The following is a 20,931-nucleotide window of genomic DNA, read 5'->3' as shown; positions in this document are numbered from 1 at the left end:
TTGATTAAAGTTTTTTGATCAATATTATCGTTATTATTATTATTATTTTTTTTTGTCAATAACGTCTGCTGTACAAGTACTCAAATCATGAAGAACAGAAATGAAGAGTTATTCGATCAAGGTTATGTAGTGGTTTGATTGTTTGTGTTTTTAACGAATTTTAATGTTTACAAACTTATGAGAGTTCTGTCTCCTCTTGAATATTTTCATAATTGTGAATTCGAATTTCTTAAGCCAGTTTCCATAAATCAGTGCTTCTACATGAAAAAGTAATATTTCATAAATCTTTTTTTGAGATTTAAAAGATTTGTTGAAAATATTTAATTCCTTCGCATATTTTGCCTTTGACGTCAGCTGATCAGGAACGTGCTATTTGTTGACATTTATAACAAATTCATACGAGAAATTTTTGAATATATTTTAATCGTTTTCAATTTTTCTCTAATAAATGTTCGATTTTGTGAATAGAAATTTGTTTATTCTTTATCACATATAACGTTAAAAATGTAATTTGTATATTTTTTCACTTTCCTCTTACTTTGCAACTTTTAATTTTTTATGCAATTATTAAAATAATAACAATCGAATTAATTTAGAATAATTTTGAAAATTTCATTACATGAAAATTGAATTTGATTTGTGCTGTTTTGTAAATAAGATAAGTTGGGTATAATTAATAAAGCTTTTTCCTATGACACCTAACCATAAAATTTGATTAAAAAAAAACTACTTGATCGAAATAAGTATAGCTAATTAATTGATCCAAATAATTATCTAAATCAAATAACTGAATGTAATTTAGATTTTGATAAATATTTTTTTAGAATTTCCATAAGTATAAGCTTATGCATTATATTAAGCTTAAGTTGCATAATTTGAGCCTCAATTAGTTTTTTTGTGAAGAGGAAGTTATTGATTTTGTGGGGCCATTTGCACCTTGTTATCTATAATTTACAATTTTTGAAACTATAAATTTTCAGTGTGTCAACATTTCTATATTATTATTATATTGTAACCCCACAGAACTGTGGTAAAAGAATACCTAATTTTTAAAAATCATTTAGTTGCATTCTTTCAGAAGCTTAAGGTGAAATTTTAAATAAGCTTTTAAAATTATTTTTGTATTCATATAATATATTGAAATAATAATAGAAGCAGTTGTATGTTGAATTTTTATTATATATATTTGTTGTGTTATGAAATACACAATTATATTCGAGTCTCTTAATTTTTTATGTCTTTATAAAAAAATATGTTTGGCCAAATATTTTGCTATTGTTTTTTTTTTTATAGTTAAGAAGATGTTATAAAGCACAAAGATGGCCAAAGTCTACCTAAAAAATTTATTTATTTATATTTTTAGCATATAGGTACATATATGACGATATACAATTTAATTATTAAAAACAAAGTGATTTCAAAGGTTTTTTAGTTTATTGATTAAATCTTGATGTTAAAATTTAAATTGAAAAATGTTGCAGGTTTGATACATAGATACTATCTTCTCAGAAACTTGGGGCAAAATTTAAAATGAAAATTTTTCCAAATGAAAATTTTGCGAAACAAAAATTTAAAATTAATCTATTTGCAGGTTTAATATAGAGATATTATTCTCTTAGAAGATACATTGAATCCAGGTAAATTATACCAAATTTAAATACTTTTATCAACTAGAGAGGAGTAGGGAAATTATGACGTGGCTATGCAACGCATGTCTGGTTATCTTCCTAAGAGGTTGATCAACTTCCTTCTCTCTGTCTTGACAGCAGAAGTTTATCTTTCCATCTTATTTACATGTTTACAGTAAGAAATATAGTTAACTTAAAAGAAATTCAAAAATTGTAATCGAATACCACAGTAATAATAAATTAATCAAATGCGAAAATCTTTAAAAAATCTAGATAATGAAATATTTTATGTAAGTCAAGACTGTAATTAACATGTTCTGTTAGACGATGACTCTCTTTATTTATGAATAAAATAGTAAAATTAAATAAATGGAATTATATGGGAATTTTAAGCTTATTTAAAGGAAAACTTTTGACTCAATGGTAAAACTCATAGCCACTGTTAATAATATTTCTAGATGTTAATAATAATAATTTTTAAAACTCAACAGATGGCGCTCTGTGCAGTAATGTAAAATCATTTTTGTTATCAGTTTCCTCCATGCCACTGTATCATGAACATCTTCCATGTTTTTGTTATTAAATATATTATGTTAAAGGCGTTTGTAATGATTTAAAACCCCGAGATCATCCTATATAACAGCCACCCCCTGGCAATCCTCTAGATATATATATTAGGGATGTAGCGAATATTCTGCCTCAATTCGGTATTCAGCCCTTTTGCCAAATATTTAGTTAGCCGAATGTTTGGCCAAGTATTCAGCAAAATATTTTTCAAATTTTTTTTTTTTGGTAATTTGTATATATTTAACGAATAATTATCAAAGTTGTATTTTTTTCTATACATATATATTATTAGAACTTATTAGTTTATGCTCTGAATGACAAATGGAAAAGCAAAATTTGAAGAATTAGAACTAGGTTACTTTACACTAAATCATGAGTTTTTTTTAACTACAAATCAATTTTATGGTTTTTTTCACCACTTTTTGTTTTAAGAACTAAGAACTTCTTTCGTTTTTACTTGTTTAAGTATAGTGCAGCATTTTAACATGTTAAGTTGTTTCGAACAATTTATTATTTTATTGTCACTTTTTCCAGTGCAGTAAAACAGATCATCAATGACATAGAAAACTGTGATTCTCATCATTAAAGTTATATTTCAGAACTAAGAACAATTTTTTTTTTCTGTTTCTCTTTCACTTTTTTTTATTAATTTTTCTTCTTATTAGCATTTTTTAATTTTTAAGGAGCATATTTAATGAATCTTATTCTTTCATGGGGAGACACTTTTTTTTATAAAAATACAGCAATGTGAAAAAGATAAATTGAGGTTTTTAATGATACATTTTTAGTTTAAAAATTAAATTTTTTAAAAATGATTTTTGTTTTAATTTCTATTTAACTTTCTCTTTTTTTGAAATTTTTCTTTTGCTTTTATAAAGCTTTTTATTATGATGTGGCAATTATGATGATTTCTATTAGACTCTATAATTTTTTTCTAATTTTTCTTTAAAATACAGTAATTGGAAAACTGAGATGTTTAGTATTAAAATTTTCTTTTGAAAATTAAGATTGGTTTTTTGCTTTTGTTTAAATTTTTTTTATGAGAATTTATGTGGCATTTTTATAAACCTTTCTGATAGATTATATAACTTTTAGCATTTTATGAAAAACTTTTTTTTCTTTCTGGAAAGTATTATTTTTGCTATTCAAGTTTTGTTTTAAGAAATATGAGGGAATTTTTTTTTCTTTTTCCTTTTTTTCCCCCAATAGCTGTTAGTCAGTTTTTTTTAAAATTTTATCTTAAATATATCTAATTATTGTAATATCTAATTATCTTTATTACCTTAAATATTTCTATTATTTTTCTTCTTTACCCCATACCAATAATTTGGCTAAGTTTTGATTATTTTTCAATAATGACTAAACTTATTTATGAATAAGAAACATTGATTAATGATTTAAAAAAAATAATGTTGCTATTCAACCGCCAAATATTTTCTATTCAGCTGAATCACTATTCGTTACATACGTAATATATATATTTAAATTCTTTGAAGTTTTCTATTATAAATGTTGAGAAATATTTCCAAATATTTTTTTCAAATAATATTAAAGTTAATATGTAATGAAAATTTTATGTCTGATGGGAAAAAAGTTTTTTAATGTTTTTATTATATCAAATATCTTCTGATAAAGTTTAATTTTTTTTAGCTTGTTACGATGACATCTTGTTCCTTTTCTGAAGCACTTGAAATACGTTATGCAGAAGATGTGGATTCAAATCCTATAGAGCCATGTGAAATTTTTCTAGTGGGTAGTTTTCCTGGAAGGTCAAGCCCAAGTGGGAGATTAGTTTTGCCTCGAATTCTTGCCTTGAATCGTTGTGATATTGACAGAGCTGGTGCATTGCACAAAATTGAAGAACTTTGTCACGATGTAGAAGAACTTGACCTTGGTCAAAATGAATTATGTGATTTGACTGAGGTATATTTTAATTCTGCTATTACATTATTAAAACCATTTAAGATGAAATTGTTAAAAAGAATACTTTAATACTACATTTAAATTTCTCTCTCCATTTATTGGTTATGCTCGATGTATTATAAAAATAGGATTGTGTTATTTGTATTAAAAGAACTTTGATTAATTAAAGTCAACAAGTTTGATAGTTTTTTATTAATAATAAAAATAATTTTTTTAAAATTTTAATATTAATAAAATATATAATAAGAAAATATTATAATATTTTCTTTTCTTTTTTAAATCTTAAAAGCATTTTTAAGAATTTTTTAAAACTTTTTCTTTATAGTCCAAAGGTTAGGGAAACATTTATTCTTGAGGTGGATGTACTTTTGTTGATTTATATTTTTTCCAACATGTTTAATTGTAAACCACTGGAACAATTTCATTTGGAATTAGAGTATTGGCTGCTTGTTGTTGCTGCTTGTTGTGTATTTTCAACAATTGCAACAGTTCTCACTGAAAAAAAAACAAATGATCGAAGTTTAACCCCGCCCCATCAGGGGTCACCCGTAGAATACTATAGACTCTAAGTGTGCGCGTGACCTTTCAGCAAAAGAAAAAGAGGATTAGAAAAGGAAGGATTGGTGGCGATCCATGGCAACACGTCGGAAAAATGGGCAAGGGAGGCAGAAGCAACTCCAGGGAAAATCCTGGTTGATGTGGGTTGGGCGCAGCGACCTCACCAAGATCCAAAGATTCTCTGCCCCCAACCAGAAGGCGTCAAAGAAGTTAAATCTTAAAATTAACAAAAGTAGTTACTCAGAAAATAGAATTTGGGAGTTTGAGTGTGCAAACATAATAGGTGAGGCATCAATAAATAATAAAAAAATACATAGAAAAAAGGTAACAATGAAAATACAAATGGTAAAGAAAATAAATTCACCTGGAATCATTTATTGCTACTGAATTAAATAATGAATTATACATTTTGTCGTATGTTCCATTTCCATTTTGCAGTTTAAACGTTAGAGTTTTTCCTCAATGATTAAGCTGGTTCGCTCTTCTCCATGAATGTAAATTTTTATTAAAGCATATATTTCTTGGCTTTGAAATCTAGTTGAAAATTACATGGTTATGGAGTTGAATATTAAAAATTCTATGGTTGCTCTTAGAAAAAAGGAAATATAAAGGCTATTGGAAACAATGTTCTTTTTATTTTTGTTTAAAACGCTGTGCTAATTTTATGTCTTCTTGAAAAAGGTAATACTAGACTTCGATAAAGTGAAAAACTTTCTGCAAATACAAAATCTCAATTAAAAAACATTCTGCACGCAATTTATTGACTCTTACAACTAATTTTTATCCTTATTTTCTCTTAATTTTGGTTAAATTTGTTCAAAAATTACAGTTTTTTTTAATAAGTGCTTTATAAGTTTTATAAAACTATATAATGATTATTATATATGCCAGCAAATATTTCTTTAAATTTAGCAGTTTTTTGAAAATATATAACTAGTTATTTTCATAACTTGTTTCACATTATACTTAACTTTTTTTTGTAAATTCAAAATCTAAGTCGATCAGAAACATTTCATAGCTAACATTTGATAAATATTTCTATAAGAATAATTTTTTAATTCTTCTACACTTAAATAATTTTGCTTTATTTCACTACTCATTTTACTATAGATAATAGTGGTTCAAAAAAATATCAATAGCAAGATAGAATAGGTGAGAAATATTGAATGTGAAAGATTTTTTTTTATAATGAATAAAAAGGTTTCGCACAATGGTGACAAACTTTCTGTCAAGTTTGTGAGCATTGTGCATGTCTATGTAATACAATATTTTTTGTGTTTAAATTATATGGCAGAGATTTTTTAAAATATATAAACATTATTTTTTTTTCCAGATTGATAACATATTGCAGCACATGCCAAACTTGTCCTTTTTGAATTTGAGTCATAACAATATGAAAGATGCAATTCCTATACATTTCACTAAAAGAGAAAATTTACAGAGTTTAGTTTTAAATCACACTTATGTTCCATGGACTGTTGTTGGTAAATTTTTAGAAGCCATGCCAAAGTAAGTATTTTTTTTCATCAATTTTTGCCGTTACAATAATAACGGGCACTGATTTTTTATGCACCTGCAACTATTTTATGGAATTTTTTCTACCCCAGCATTGGCGATAATAATTTCCAATATGGGATACTGATTGCACTTGTGCATGCATATAAGTGTGATGTCATGATTGGGAGAGTGGGAGAAGTAAAAGTTTTGACTTGATACCTTCAATAATTTTTTTTTTTTTTTTTTTAAGTTTAAGTGTCATTGCCGAAATAAATTTGTCTAGAATTCACTTCACTGAAACACTTTTTTTAAAAATGATTAATTGTCCATTTGTTTTGCTAATAGTAGATCGTGACTTTGAAGGGATAAAGATGTACAAATTCTTCATGCATATATACTTATTTTGTGTTTATATTAAGGTTCAGTGTCATTGCTAAATATAAATCTGCCTTGAATCCACTACAAGTATGTTTTTTTAAGGTTAAAGAATTGCCTGGATTTTTTTTAATCTGTTCGGATAAATTAAGAAAGTCCAAATTAATTTTGAAGAGAAACGTAGAATCCTAGTACACCATGGGAGCGGGAATATCATTTTTAGTTAGATGTGTGTTTTATTCTTTTGTCCAAATTAAGTTGACATATTCTATATAATTTTTTAGTTACAAGTGCAAAGAAAATTAAACGGTAGAATTTTCTTATTTCTCAGAAATTTTTTTGGTAAACTGTCTCTAAAATAACATTTTTTCTGCTTTAAATTCAGGAATTTCAATGTCAATTTCCAAATACTAATACTCATATAATAATTTTGTTTACTTTGTTAAATATAAATATATATATATTTCTATCATAAGTATCTTCTTTTCAGGTAGTAAGAAAAAATGACAAAAAGAAAACATATTATTGTGATAAAAAAGGTCAATTTAATTGTTCTTTGAAATGTAACAAGGATAAAAGTTTATCCTAAATTAGAAAAATTCTTTGAAATATCCATATGGATGTGCTGCTTACATGTATTTTTACCGTGGCCAATGCTTCAAAACTGTTTCATAAAATTTATCTGCAGTTATTCTTAATATAATTTTGTAACGAGAACTTTTAAGTTTTTGTAAGATGTGTAGCCACAATCTTTTTTGTTTATTGAATTATTTTTGTCACTTAAACTAACTAACTGCATTAACTACAAAAAGAAAGAAGTTTTGATAAAATAGCAAAACTAAAATTCAGCATGTTTACATCTCATCAACTTAACAAAATTTATCACCCAGAACAACACATGCTTATTGAATATAAAAATTTTAAAGAAATTTTAATGCTAATTATAAATTTAAAAGCATCTAACTTATTAAATTTTGTAAGTACAGTGCAGAAAAGTACAAAATTGCTCCTTAAATAACTTTTGATTTAGTGATCATATCTTGCACTAGAACTCAATCTTAATGTTTTAAAGGAGTGACCCTTTTAAACCATTAAACATAGGGTAGTAATGAAATCAGACATGAAAATGTATTTTCTCTGGTTTAATGTACCATTTTTTCCATGGATTTGGATACCTGATCCTCAAAATATAGGGTGTTACCACTCTGAGGAAATTATGGCCTTAAAAGTTTGGTTAGGAGTGCGATCCAAAATTTAGACATCTTAATGTTAATTTTATTTTTTGCATAATTTCCCATATCTCAAGACTTTGTACACAATTAAATTTTTTAAAATTTTTGTACACAATTAAATTCATTTATCGAAAGCAAAAAGTAATTTATGATTATTTGTCATTTTATATTTTATTTTAAAATAGCTGAACAGTTTCTAATTGTATGGTATATAAAATTTTACATTATTTTAAATAGGAAAAGTAGACCTTCTTTGTTATTCAGCAAAAAAAGCATTAAATTTAAAATAAGAACTCTTAAATGTAAATGCAACAATACATGTAACACAAGTAACTATGGAATTACCCTGCTGCATTGTGTGTTAAGAATTTCGTTGCATGTGGAAACATTTAATGTGACTGAGGGGTTAATTTTTCTTGCTATGGATTGGCTAAAACCATGATTAAAGATTGGTATAATTTTAAGAATTTTTTGAAGGAAAGAAATAGAATACACATTTATAAGTGAGTAACTTCACACTGTATATGAATGTTTTTTTAATAATATGCCTGTTTAACTTATTAAATAATTGTTTCGTGTGTATATATCACTGTATTTTATATGAAACATGTAGTAGAGATGTAACAAAACATGCTTAGTATTATAAAATAGTTTTGAGTGCCCATGTTATATTTTTATGAAATTTGTGGCTGGCTGGTAACAAAACTGTCTCTTGGAATGTTTGATATAGATTCTCTGTTTTTTTTAAAATTTTTTATATTTTATTTTATTAATTTATTTATTTTTACAAATTGCATGTTTTGTTAAAAAGTAACTGAATTGCAAGTGAACTTCTCATTTAATAGGATTAAAATATTTGATTTCGTTTTCGGCATGTGACAAAAGCAGTGCCAATAAAAATGTGCAAAAATTGTTTACCGAAAAAAAAGAAAAAGTAAAAAAAATCATCAAACATCGGGTGCAGGCATATAACAAATCAGTTTCTTATAATGTTAATTATAACTATGATTAAAAAAAAAATTGCTGTTAGAAATGTTTGATAAAAATAGAATAAATGTGTAATTTACCTTGCGACTTTTAGGTCATGAAATTTTTTAATCTATTGCTTGTCATTTTCACTTTTACTTATAAAGATAATTGAATTATATCAATTTTCAGAAAATATATAACTTAGTCTGCTTTTTAAAGAAAAATTAGTCATAATTTCTAATTAAATCAGTCAAGAAATTTTTAAAGAAATTCTGTTCCTTTTCTTGTAAGGTCTGAAAGTTTGTCATATATCTGTACAACCTTGCCTAATATTTTATTAAGCGAGCAAAAAAAAAAAAAAGAAAAAAAGAAAGAAAAATTATTAATTTACTCTGTAAAAATACTTTAATTTAAAGTGCAAATATCCTACATTCGACTAAAAATAATCTGATAATGGTTAATAAATTAAATGAGTGGTGTAATTTTTGGAGAATAATTTAGAGAAATTTAATTTATCAAATTAAAGTAAAAGAAATGAAACAAATAGTTAGATCTCTAACACTTAACTAAAATATCTTTTACACATAGCCTTAATCTTTAACACTAAACTACTAACGCATATAGTTTACTATTTTAACTTACCATATAAAATTTAATTCTCAGAAAAAAAAAAACTTTTTTTTTCTTGCATTAGCCTAAAACTTTCAATGCATTTTATATAGCTATATTACACTCTTATTTTCAGAAACCTTTGATGTTGATAATTTTTTAACATACAGTTTTGCCCAATATTTCTTAGCTTCAATTTTGTAACGTCTTTTTTATAATCTTCTTTCATCTTTACATGTAACTACTACTATTGGAACTATATAATTGCAAACATTTCTTTCAGTGCATTAAAAGATCAAATCTTAATTTATACCTTTATCAAAGAATGTTGTACAGAAAGAAAGAAAAAAATCTAGTAATCTTTTAAGAAAAATGATAATTGTTTTACTTTTCTTCCCCTTTGGGACCTGAGGTATGTTGGGAAATCAAACTTGTTGAATGATCTGGGGAGCTTCACCAGCCTATTTTTTTTTTAGTTTCTCCAAAAATGTAGTAGCTATAATGAAGCTTTGAAAAAAAACTTATCTTTTATTTCTCTATCATAAACAATAATGCAACATCATAAAAATCATTGATATATTTATGTTTTCTTTTTTATTGTTATTTTCTGCCAGCCGAAATGTTGGATTTGTAGTCACAAGAATAATTGGGTTTCACCATATTTAATAATGATAAAACCTATATCGTAATGCTTTTAACATTCTTTCGTGGGGTGTCAGATAAAATGGTTTAGTTAAAATCGTTTTAGTAAAAAGTTAAAATAGTTTTAATTGTTAAAATTTTTTTTGTTGATAGTTTTAGTAATATACATTAATAATAAAACACAAAATTTTGATTATTGTGCAAAGCATATTTAAAATTTTTCCAGTATATGTAATTGTGCCTATATTATTATCATTTCGAATGAATTAAATCTCTATAGTAAAGTTTGATATTTTACTTTTCTGAATGCTCTTCCTAAGTGAATATAAATGGCTTTACAACTGACATGTTTATAAAGTTAGTTGTTATAAACTGTATTGTCATTTTTTTTGCAGCATCCAGGAGTTACATTTAAGTCTTAATGATTACCGGTGTATTGATTTACCTTCGAATAAGCAGTACCCAAATTTGAAACAGTTGTATATTTGCGGTAATCCTTTTACATCCTGGAATGATGTTGCTTTAATTGGAAAGATATTTCCTAACTTAGAATCATTAGTTATGGCTGACACTCACATTTCCTCCATCCCTGATCCACCATCATGGCATCATCTTTTTCCCCATCTTCAGTCTTTGAATTTTAACAATGCACCTTTAAGTGACTGGAAAGACATTGATAAATTAAACCATTTCCAAAAGCTTGAAGATGTTAGATTACTTGGGATATCTGTTTTGGATGTGAGTATTCTTTTAATCATAATATTGTGGATTAGAGATTAAAATGAACCTTTAACTTATATGTTTAATAGCTTTGAGAGCTGATCAACATGTAAAATAAGCATGGATTAACTGAAAAGCAATATGAACTCACCTAGAGAAAACTTGAAATTTGAGAATATTAAAAAATAAAATTCCATAACTATGATATTTATTATTTATTTGCTACTTTTTAAATTCTGTTTTGAATCATGGCTCTATCTATCATGATGTATTTTTATAGATGTGTCAAATTTATCTTCTGCTTACTTTTTCAATAATTTTAATTTTTTATTTTATCAGTGAGATTTATTTTGTTATACTAACAAGGGAAGTATGCATCTTGAAAATTATTATTGAAACAAAGTTAAGTATAAATTAAGGAGCGTGGTTAAAAAACCTTGGATAGCATACGAATTAGCTGCCAGATTTACTTCTAGGGCAGGGATGGGTAAACTGTTTTGGTCGAGGGCAAAAAATCGAGAAAAAAAATGTTTAGTGGGTCAAGTAAAAACTTCAAAAAAAAAAAGTAATTTTTTTTTCTTCAAAAAAGCGATATACAAGTTTTAATTTAAATATTTAGTGAGATGAATGAGATTGAATTGATTCATTTTTAAAAGTTCCTTATATTGACGTTCGAAGTGAGATGTGCTTATTTTAAGACATGAGGCTGAATGCTTGTCTGTTAGTCTACTTCTGAAATGATTTTTTCTATGGTTCATAGTTGAAAACTCTTGTTCACATCTATAAGGAAACATAGCACTGATTTTCTGGACATGAAATATTAGATTTTGGAAACTAACTTTTGGTAATGATTTGTAACACTCTAACTTTGCCATATTTAGAAGCAACTGCTTCAGATGATTGTTAGATTGTCCGCTCGTTGGAACTTAAGATGCGCAGTCTGCCACATGTCAAGTACAATTCACTTATATTAGATTCCGTAAGTTTGCTCATCGAGAAAGACAAACGCTAGTTGGAGCCAATCTACGGCTATTCTATAAAGAACTCCTGCCTCCAACATTTTACCAATTGAAGCTGTCTGTCCTAACTATTTTCATCAATTTATGATTTGTAGAACAAAAATAGAGAAAGTAAAAAGGTCATCAGTACTTTGTTAAAAAAGAAGGAACAGAAATAGCTTTAAACAAAGTCGACAAGAAAATGAATGTATATTGTTTATATTTGCCACGGATCGGCAAATTAAAATTCTATCAGCGGGCCGGATAAAACCTTCCAACGGGCCACAGTTGGCCCGCGGGCCGTAGTTTGCCCATCCCTGTTCTAGGGTAAAATATGTCTCATTAAAATTTCAGTCTGTTTGCTTTTAGACTAATAAAACTTTTAATATGATGCTTATTCAGAATGTAACGGTTAGGCTGTTCGCCTTCTACCGAAGAGGTCTGGGCTTCAAATCACAGGTGGGACATTTGAATTTTATCTCTAATTTTCTTTATATTTTATTCAGTTTATAAATGATTATTTTTTTAATATTGATTGATTTTTCTCAAAAAATAAATTTTTTAAGACAAAAAAATAAAGATATTTATTTTTTCTAAATATTTTTTAATTTAAATATATGGATTATTCTGAAAAAGTTACGAAGTTTTAATCAAAATTTTAAATAAAAAATTTTTCAACTTAATTTTGAATTTTAAAAAATTTCTAAATTTTGTAAGTTTAAAAAATTACAAAACTTTAACTTAAATTTTAAATTAAAACATTTTCTTTAAAAAATAATCCATATAGTTTATAAAAAAATTACTATAAATTTTTTTGTAATTTAAATTTTTTCAAAAACGCAATTTAAATAAAAAATAATAATTTATAAATTACATAAACATCTTGATAATCAACAATCTTTTTAAAAAAGAAAATTAGAGATAAAATTTAATCGTCCCATCTGGTACTGAACCTCTCTTAGAAAGCAGACAGCCTTACTATTGCACCATGAATATATATCAGCTTGAAAGATTTTCTTAGCTTAAAAGTAAATGAACTGAACCTTTAATACCGTGTATTTTACCCTAGGGGCCAGATTTAGCTTTTAATTTGTCCTGTAAACAAGGTTTTCAAGCATGATTTAAACTTTGATTTAATAGAAAATTTTCCGATGCGTAATTCCTTAGAAATAATTTTTTTTACGAAACTAAATATGTAACCACTAATGAAACATTATTGTATTAAAATTTATGTTAATTGTTATTTATTTATGATTATTATTATAATTTTTTTATATCTTTTTTTTTATTATCCAGAAAAGTCTATTTTCTAAACTTGCAGAAGTCCCAATGATTCCAGATCTGAAACTTTCAACTGTATTTAGTATTTTAATTTGTAAAAAACATTTAGTGAGTTTTTATAGTATAGTCAAAAATCAAATAAGAATTTAAATATAAAATTGTAAATAAAATTGCAATGGTAACCAAGCAAAATGATCAGGTTTAAATTTCACCCAAATCCAATCAAACGCTGAATATGTGAAACAAAATCTGTGTTATTTCTGTAATCTGAAAAATTTTGGGATCTTTTAGTTGATTAATTTTAGAGAGATAATCAGAGAAAGAAGTAAAAGTTAATCAATTACAATTTGATAAAGATAATTAGTTACTTGTTACAGCAATTAAAAGAGACTAAGAAAGCACATGATCATTAACCCACTGACGGTTCTGCACGTAAAAAGTCGTATTTTAACCTGCAGTCTTCTCTGCATAGCAAAACCGGTTTTCCCATGTTAACTAATAGGGGAACTGTGTGTAGGGGAGAAACATTCTCCCAATTTTACCCATTTCCTTAACCGCCAGTGGGTTAAGAACCATTATTAAAAATTGGTATATGATTACACCAAACTATATAATAAGATATTTGTTAAATTTCTGTTGTATCAAATAAATTTAGTTAGAATAGAGGTTCACTCCTGTTTGGTATTTATGAAAAGCCACACAAAATGCAATCTTTATAAAGGAAAGGGCTTGGGACATACAGTGATAAGCCACATTTTCTAAAAGATAAATGTTTATATCACACTAATCCTTAGTAATGTTTCCAAAAAAGTACTTTAAAAATTTCCGCTAGTTAACAACATAATACAGTCAGACCTCGATATAAAGTCACCCTAAGGGACATAGCAAAAGTGACCTTCTAAGCGGGGTGACCTTTTAACCGATTCATTAGCAGTTCATAACTAAGTACGTAAATAGTACACATTGTGATTTTTTAAACCGATATAAATGGTAATACAAACGAAAACGATCGGCCATAAATTAAATATTTAAGTCAATAAATTTTAACAGAATTAATAAAGAATTAAAGAAAGTTAGATTTTTGAAAAAATTTTGATTTAAAATAAAGCTGTTTACAAATTTCCTCAAAGTGTACATACATACATTACATCTAACTTTATTTAAAATAATCAATTATGCAGGTCCGTCTCGTTTTTGGTTTCATTTTTCGAACAATGTTTTCTAGATTTTGTAACTTCTCAAAATGTTCCTCAGCTCCCTCATGGTTTGTAAAAACATTTCATACGACATTTATTGCGTTGAAGGCTTTCCTTTGGGATACAACTACAGTCTCAGGATCACTGTCATTGTCCACAACTTGTGAAATTTGTAAAACAATTTCAGAAATTGTAGCTTCAGAAGTGGTGACAATTTCCTCATCAATCAAACCATATTCAACCTCCCCTTCAATAGCATGGCCGGGATTTTTCAAATCTTCCATCAGAACAGATAGAGGAATATCGTCTCCTTCTTTGGTTTCGTCATCCACGATATTCAGAGAACTCACAAAACCAGCATGACGAAAACAATTTGCTATGCATGTGGTGGACACCATGTTACGCCCCAGATAAAAATGACCTTATAAGCGATAACGATTTTTAAAACTTGACCATATATCGGATAATCTGTAACAAAGAATTCCTATTCAGTGAGCCAGAACTTTGGAAAAGTGACCTTATATGCGGGGTGACCTTATATGCGGATGACCTTATATCGAGGTCTGACTTTATATAGTAGTGTCTTTTTTCCTACCTAGAAATCCTGTTGCTTTTTACAAAAAACGCTTTTAAAGGAAACTTTTTTCTGGACAATTTTAAACATGGCTTATCATTAGATTCTAGTCCCTTCAGATGTATATTTTTCATATACACTTATGGAAATGTTATAATTTCAGAACTTAAATGATCTTGAGAGACGTCAGCATTTAATTGCTTATCTTCCTTCTGTGATTCGTTTAAATGGTAGTGCCATACTTCAAAAAGAAAGAGAAGATGCTGAAAGAGCTTTTATTCGGCATTTCTTGTCCAAAAATGAGCGACCTAAAAGGTAAAAATATTTTTTTTTCTGTTTCATTTATGAAAATAAAATATCATTTATGAAATTTCATTTATGAAAATAAAATAATTATTTCATTTATGAAATAATAAGTCTAAAAACTCTGTATTGAAATTATTCTGTTTTTTTTTTTTTTTTTTTTTAAATTCTAAACTTTATTAATTGTTTATTATTAAAATTTTTTTTTGCAAGAGTAAGATAAATAAAAATAAAACCTAATTTTGCAGTTGAAATTTGATTAAATTTTTTTTCTTACATTTATTAAAATTATAATTTTTCAAATCTTTTAAAATAAGTTTCTAATTTTTTAACACTGAATATTAGACTCAATTTAGTTCAAATATTTTATTAATTACCAATAATATTCTGTTCTGTTTTGCTAGCACATAAACTTTAATGTAGTGGAATGAAATGTGGTTTTTAAATTCATAAAACTTGTTTTCTATAATTGATAATGTTTAGAATTTTAGCAACAAATAAGATGTTTTTGTTATTTTAGAATTAAGGGAACTTTCCTGCATGTTGTGACAGACTAGCCATAAAAATTTAAAAGAAAAAAATCCTCTAAATGGCGTTTAATTATCTGTTATAAATTAAAAAAAAATTTTTTTTAGTTTTTTTCTCTTTTAACTAAAAATTTGAGTTTATTTTAATACAGTTAATAAATTACTTCTAGTCAATTGTTTTATATTAAGTTTTATTTATGGTTTATTATGTGTATACATATTGGGGTAGGAAAGAAAGTAAACTTCCTTCTTTTTGTTCCAAATTGATGGATGTCATCAAAAAATTTATTGTAATGCACGGGCAGTTAAAATTATTGTGCAATCTGTAACTCACTATAAGACCGGAACAAATAGTTAACATACCTGAATTAAGTTGCTCATACTGCAACACATTCAGTTTTAGTTATTCTAGTTATTTTATGTGTTTTTTTTTGTTTTTGTTCATATAATTCATGTAGCGTGTTTTATGTAGGTTAAAATTTTCTGCTATGTTTTTTATGTTTTATTTATTTTATGACTTTTTCATGATTGTCTTATGTTTTTATTTGTTTTCTCTATATTTTCTTATTTTACTCTTTTATGTATAGTCCGCAAAAAAACTAGATAAATAAATGAAGGAAAATAAATATTTGAAAAACAAACAATATGAAACTCTCATAAATAACTTTTGATCTAATGATCAGATTATCATGCACTGGAACTTTAACCTAATGGTTCGAGGGCGTCGCCTTAAATATGCTAATGAGGCCATTCAATTATTCAATAAGCAATTTTGGACACTTTTTCGATAATTTTGGACTCCCCATTTGTCAGCAAAAAATAAGCAGCTCGCTTACACAAGAAGATTGTAACATTCACTCCTTGATTCTAGCATGAACTTTGACCTTAACTTTAGTATTCAAGTTTTGGGATTAAATCAAATAAAAAGATGTCCCTTTGCATTTTGCTTTTCATTTAAAGTCATTTTATAAAATTTGGAGTATAATATTCTTTAGGAATCTTGTGCTTTCTTTTGGTATTCAAAACTTTGAATTCTGAAACTCTGCAAAAAGAATTTTTTTTCTACTTTTTTTCTTTTCCTAAATTTAACTTTTATTCCTCACTTGTCATTTTTTTGTTAATTCTTTTATTTTGCTTTTGGATAATTTTAAAATAAGGGGATTTCATTGTCTTATCATTGCTTATTCTCCTCTTTCCCCTTGTCAGCGAAAATAAGCAAATCACCCCCTGAATAAACAAATCACCTAAATAAGCAAAATAACTGTTAGATGCTTATGTAATATTTGAAAGGGACCAATTAATTAGTGCAGATGATATTTTAGGTTAAAAAACTTGGTACAAAAATGTACTTTCATTGAATAAACATACCTTTTTTTTTCATCTCTCAAAATATAAGGGGTAGCTGCACTCTAGAAATGCAATCCCAATAATCTGGTCTGGAGAGTGGTCAAAAGTTTTGACTCCTTAATGTTTATTTTACTTTTTGCTTATTTTGCCACATCTCAAGAACTTTTAAGCAAATCAAAAATTTTTGTGCACAGTTATAAAATTCCTTTATTCAAAGATAATTCCAGGCAAAAAAAATAAATTTTAATAATTATTTTGTCGTTTAAAATTATATTACTTCAAATGATATAAAATTTTCTAAACCTTGCAATTCAAAATTTTTCAGCTATTATTAATAATAAGGGTACTAAAAAATAATTAATAATTATTAAAGTGTATTTTTTTCTATGGAATAATTCAGTCATGACTTAATGTCTTGTCGTTCAAAGAAATATGGACGTTAAACATGGGTACTCAAAACTATAGCAAATATTTACTCATAAATATTGGACTTATTTTGACAAATCCACTGCCAATATAATTAATCCATTTCTTTCCAAATTTTTAAAGTCTGTTCTAAGCATTATGCTTGTTGTGAGCAGTCAAATAGCATATGCACTGAGAGTTAATAAGTTTAACCAAAAATAAAATTTAGAAGAATGATATTACCACATGTTTTATCTCTGAAATAAGCTGCCTATTACAACACTTCGCAAAAAAAGTAAAGAGTTAAGAATTTTGGAATAAGAAAATTATGGTTAATGAGTTAATTTAATCCTTTAAAAACAAACTTACAATGGTTATAGATGCTTATTTTTTTCCCAGGCAAGGATTCGATGTACTCATCTAATTCTCTATAATGAATTAAATTGTTTGTAGCTCAACTGTGTTATGCCGTTTTTGGATTGATGTTCTTGAAATTGAAAAAAAATTAAACAAAATTTCGGACTTTATATTGGAATTGTTCTCATAGACATTAAAATATTGTGTTTATGGAATAGCAAACTGGACTTTGCGTATCATTCGTTGCAATGGAAGCATCACAATGATGGGGAGTGACTGAGGAGCATATACTGTATTCGAATTTATAAATTTTATAATTGTAGGGGAAAACTTTCAATTTGCTTAAGAAGTTCTTAAGATATGGAGAAATACACAAAACGTTAAATTAACATTTGGTGGTTCAAACTTTCCACCACTCTTTTGATTGGCACAATATTTTCCAGATTATAGCTATAACCCATATTTTGAGGGTCATAAATGCAAATCTGTTAAATAAATGAGGTATGTTTATTGAGAGAAAATGTGTTTCTGAGCCTGATTTTATTACTTGAAATATCGTTACCACTAATTAATTAACATATTTAAGGTGAGGCCCTCAATCCAGTAAGATGGAGTGTTAGTACTTGAAAATCTAATCATTAGATAAAAAGTTATCCCAGATGTTTTTTTTTTTGTTTTTTTTTTGCACACTCTGCAAACAAATTATTTGCCTTAGATTTGTTTCAGTTGTTTAGTTACTTAACTCAGTTTTAGGTAATTTTACTCAGTATTAATGTAAGAACCCTAATTCAAGATTTAAAATTTCTATTTGAATTGTTTAATGTAATAAATTTGTTAATCTTGACTTATAATGTTTAATTTAAAAAAAAAATTAATATTGATTAAAAGTTATCATTTAAAAAGATGTGTATTTCAATTTTATAATAAACTTTACCTTGTTGAGGTTGTATATTTTTGTCTAAAATTATTTTAAGATGTTTGTAAATTTAAATAATTATTCACCCACTTTAATTATAGAAGAAATATTAAATAGCTGTTTCTGTTTTATAGATTTTATGATTTAGAAGAAATTCATGGAAAATTGGATCCATTAGTTGATGTTGATTTATCTCCTAAGAAAACTGCTCAAGTGTTTGTTCATTTTTGTGAAGAACAGTCAGTTTTAACCGTAAACTTACAGCAATCAGTTCAAGAGCTTAAAGCTACTCTGAGTGATAAATTTGGCCTAAGACCAGCTAGAATGAGACTGTTTTATGTCGATCAAGATTTGAAAAACGCTTGTGGTCCTGATGAACTACGATATAACAACAGAAAATTATACAGCTATCAAATACGAGATGGTGATGAACTGTTGTTGGACTCAAAATAAATTGACCTTTGAACTAAATTAATTAACATGAACATTAACACTTTATTTCTATTTTAATTAAGATGAAATATTATAGTTATATTCTTATTAAATAAATCAGTTTGAAGAATGCCTTTTAATTACCAAAATTAGTTTGTAGTTTTTTGGAAGAATGGGTTGATTAAATAAACTAAAATGTTTAATTTTATAGACTTAGTTGTAAAATTTTGACTTAATATGGACTGTTGAAATATTTCTTCAAAATTGCTTTGTTTTAAATTAATCTTTGAAAATGGATTGTATTTACTTATTTTCAAAGTAAATTTACTTATTTATTAGTTATAGACTCGTTAAATAAATCTGTTTGAAAAATGCCCTTTAAATTATCAAAATTCGTTTGTATTTTTTTGGAAGAATGGGTTGGTTAAATAAACAAAAAATTTTAATTTTGTGGACATACACTGTAAAATAATGACTCAATGTGGACTGTTGAAATTTTCCTTCAAAACTACTTAACCTTGTTTTAAATTAATCTTTGAAAATAAATTGTATTTACTAATTTTCAAAGTAAATTTACTTATTTATTAGTTATAGACTCATTAAATAAATCTGTTTGAAAAATGTCCTTTAAATTATCTAAGTTAGTTTGTAGTTCTTTGGAAGAATGGGTTGGTTAAATTAACTAAAATTTTTAATTTTATAGACTTAAGCTGTAAAATAATGATTTAATGTGGACTGTTGAAATTTTCCTTGTAAACTACTAATTAAATAACTTGGAAAATGAGTTCTATTTACACTTGGAGGGAAATAAGGTTTAAAACTTATAATTTGACTAAAAATACAAACATATGAAAATAAAATACTTAAGCTTAAAGTAAGCAATCTGATAAAATTATTTTAAACTGAAAAATTGACTTATGATATCAAAAGGAAATATTATTCATTATACAAATCGTTTTGGAATACAAAGAAAAATTCTAGAGCTATATTTGTATGAAAATGCTCCGACTTGTAAATTGTATGGCATAAATATTCCATTAAAACTATAAATATTTGCCACAAACTACACTCACTAAAGTCTTCTGTGTTTTTCCATTCTCCACTCTATATTAGTAAAAAACATTACTTAACACGTTTAAAATGTTGGTGCTATAAAGTGTTATTACAAATTTTTAAAACTTTTCATTATTTATATCAGAATAGATTTTTAAAGTTTGTCAGTTTTTAAATTGTTATATTTATAAAAAGTTGTGTTAGTTTATGTTATATTACAAATATTTTAATTGTAAAATTAGTTTTAGATTTTTACTTTATATTACATATGTTTTTTTCCCTTAATGGTTTGAGAATAAATTTTTGTATTTTATCATTAATACTGTTTTAACTTTTTCCAATTAAAATTAAAACAGTTGACACCATTTTGATATACCTTTCACTTTATGAACTAATGGCAATTTTTGTATTAAAAAAGTAGCCTTGTTAAATACTAGGAAGAATATTGGGCATTTTTTAAAGTATGTATATTAATATATTTTATTGTAATTGATATTTTTATAATATTCAATTATCATTTAGATTATAAATCAGTTTGTTTGATTGCAATTAACTAATAGTTATGTAATTAGAACTCTATAAAAGTTTGTATTGCCTAAACATTCATTTTAGTTTAAATAAATTCAATTCAATAAATTCAAAAATTTTCAAATAAATTCAAATATTTTCAAAGACTTATCCGGTGACTTTTCCCCCTTCTTTTTTTTATTTACTTTTAAAAAAAAAATTTTGAATTTTCGTATAGTTATCTGCCTTTTTTTTCCTTTTTTAATTCGTAATATTTGTATTATTTGAAATTAGTGCTTTCTAAAATTGCTATTA

At 26.1% G+C, this 20,931-nt stretch overlaps 1 protein-coding gene across 4 annotated transcripts; it reads left to right on the top strand.

Annotated features, from left to right (window-relative positions):
* Position 1: 1 nt before the first annotated feature.
* On the top strand, positions 2-19,346 carry LOC107452302 (tubulin folding cofactor E like protein mlt). 4 transcript variants are annotated; one of them, XM_043043115.2, is made up of 6 exons: positions 2-121; positions 3,846-4,118; positions 6,010-6,185; positions 10,396-10,738; positions 14,933-15,084; positions 18,759-19,346. In XM_043043115.2, the coding sequence occupies exons 1-6, from the start codon at positions 101-103 to the stop codon at positions 19,075-19,077; spliced, it is 1,284 nt and encodes a 427-aa protein (XP_042899049.1). In that variant the 5' UTR covers positions 2-100; the 3' UTR covers positions 19,078-19,346. The 4 variants fall into 4 exon arrangements, with proteins under 4 accessions (XP_042899049.1, XP_015924161.1, XP_015924162.1 ...); XM_016068675.4 differs by lacking the exon at positions 2-121 and adding an exon at positions 128-269; XM_016068676.3 differs by lacking the exon at positions 2-121 and adding an exon at positions 383-506.
* The last annotated feature ends 1,585 nt before the right edge of the window (positions 19,347-20,931 follow it).

This window comes from Parasteatoda tepidariorum, chromosome 3, assembly GCF_043381705.1.
Source record: "Parasteatoda tepidariorum isolate YZ-2023 chromosome 3, CAS_Ptep_4.0, whole genome shotgun sequence".
Lineage (NCBI taxonomy): Eukaryota > Metazoa > Arthropoda > Arachnida > Araneae > Theridiidae > Parasteatoda > Parasteatoda tepidariorum.
The sequence above is the reverse complement of the archived record's forward strand: the minus strand, read 5'-3'. Positions and strand labels throughout refer to the sequence as shown.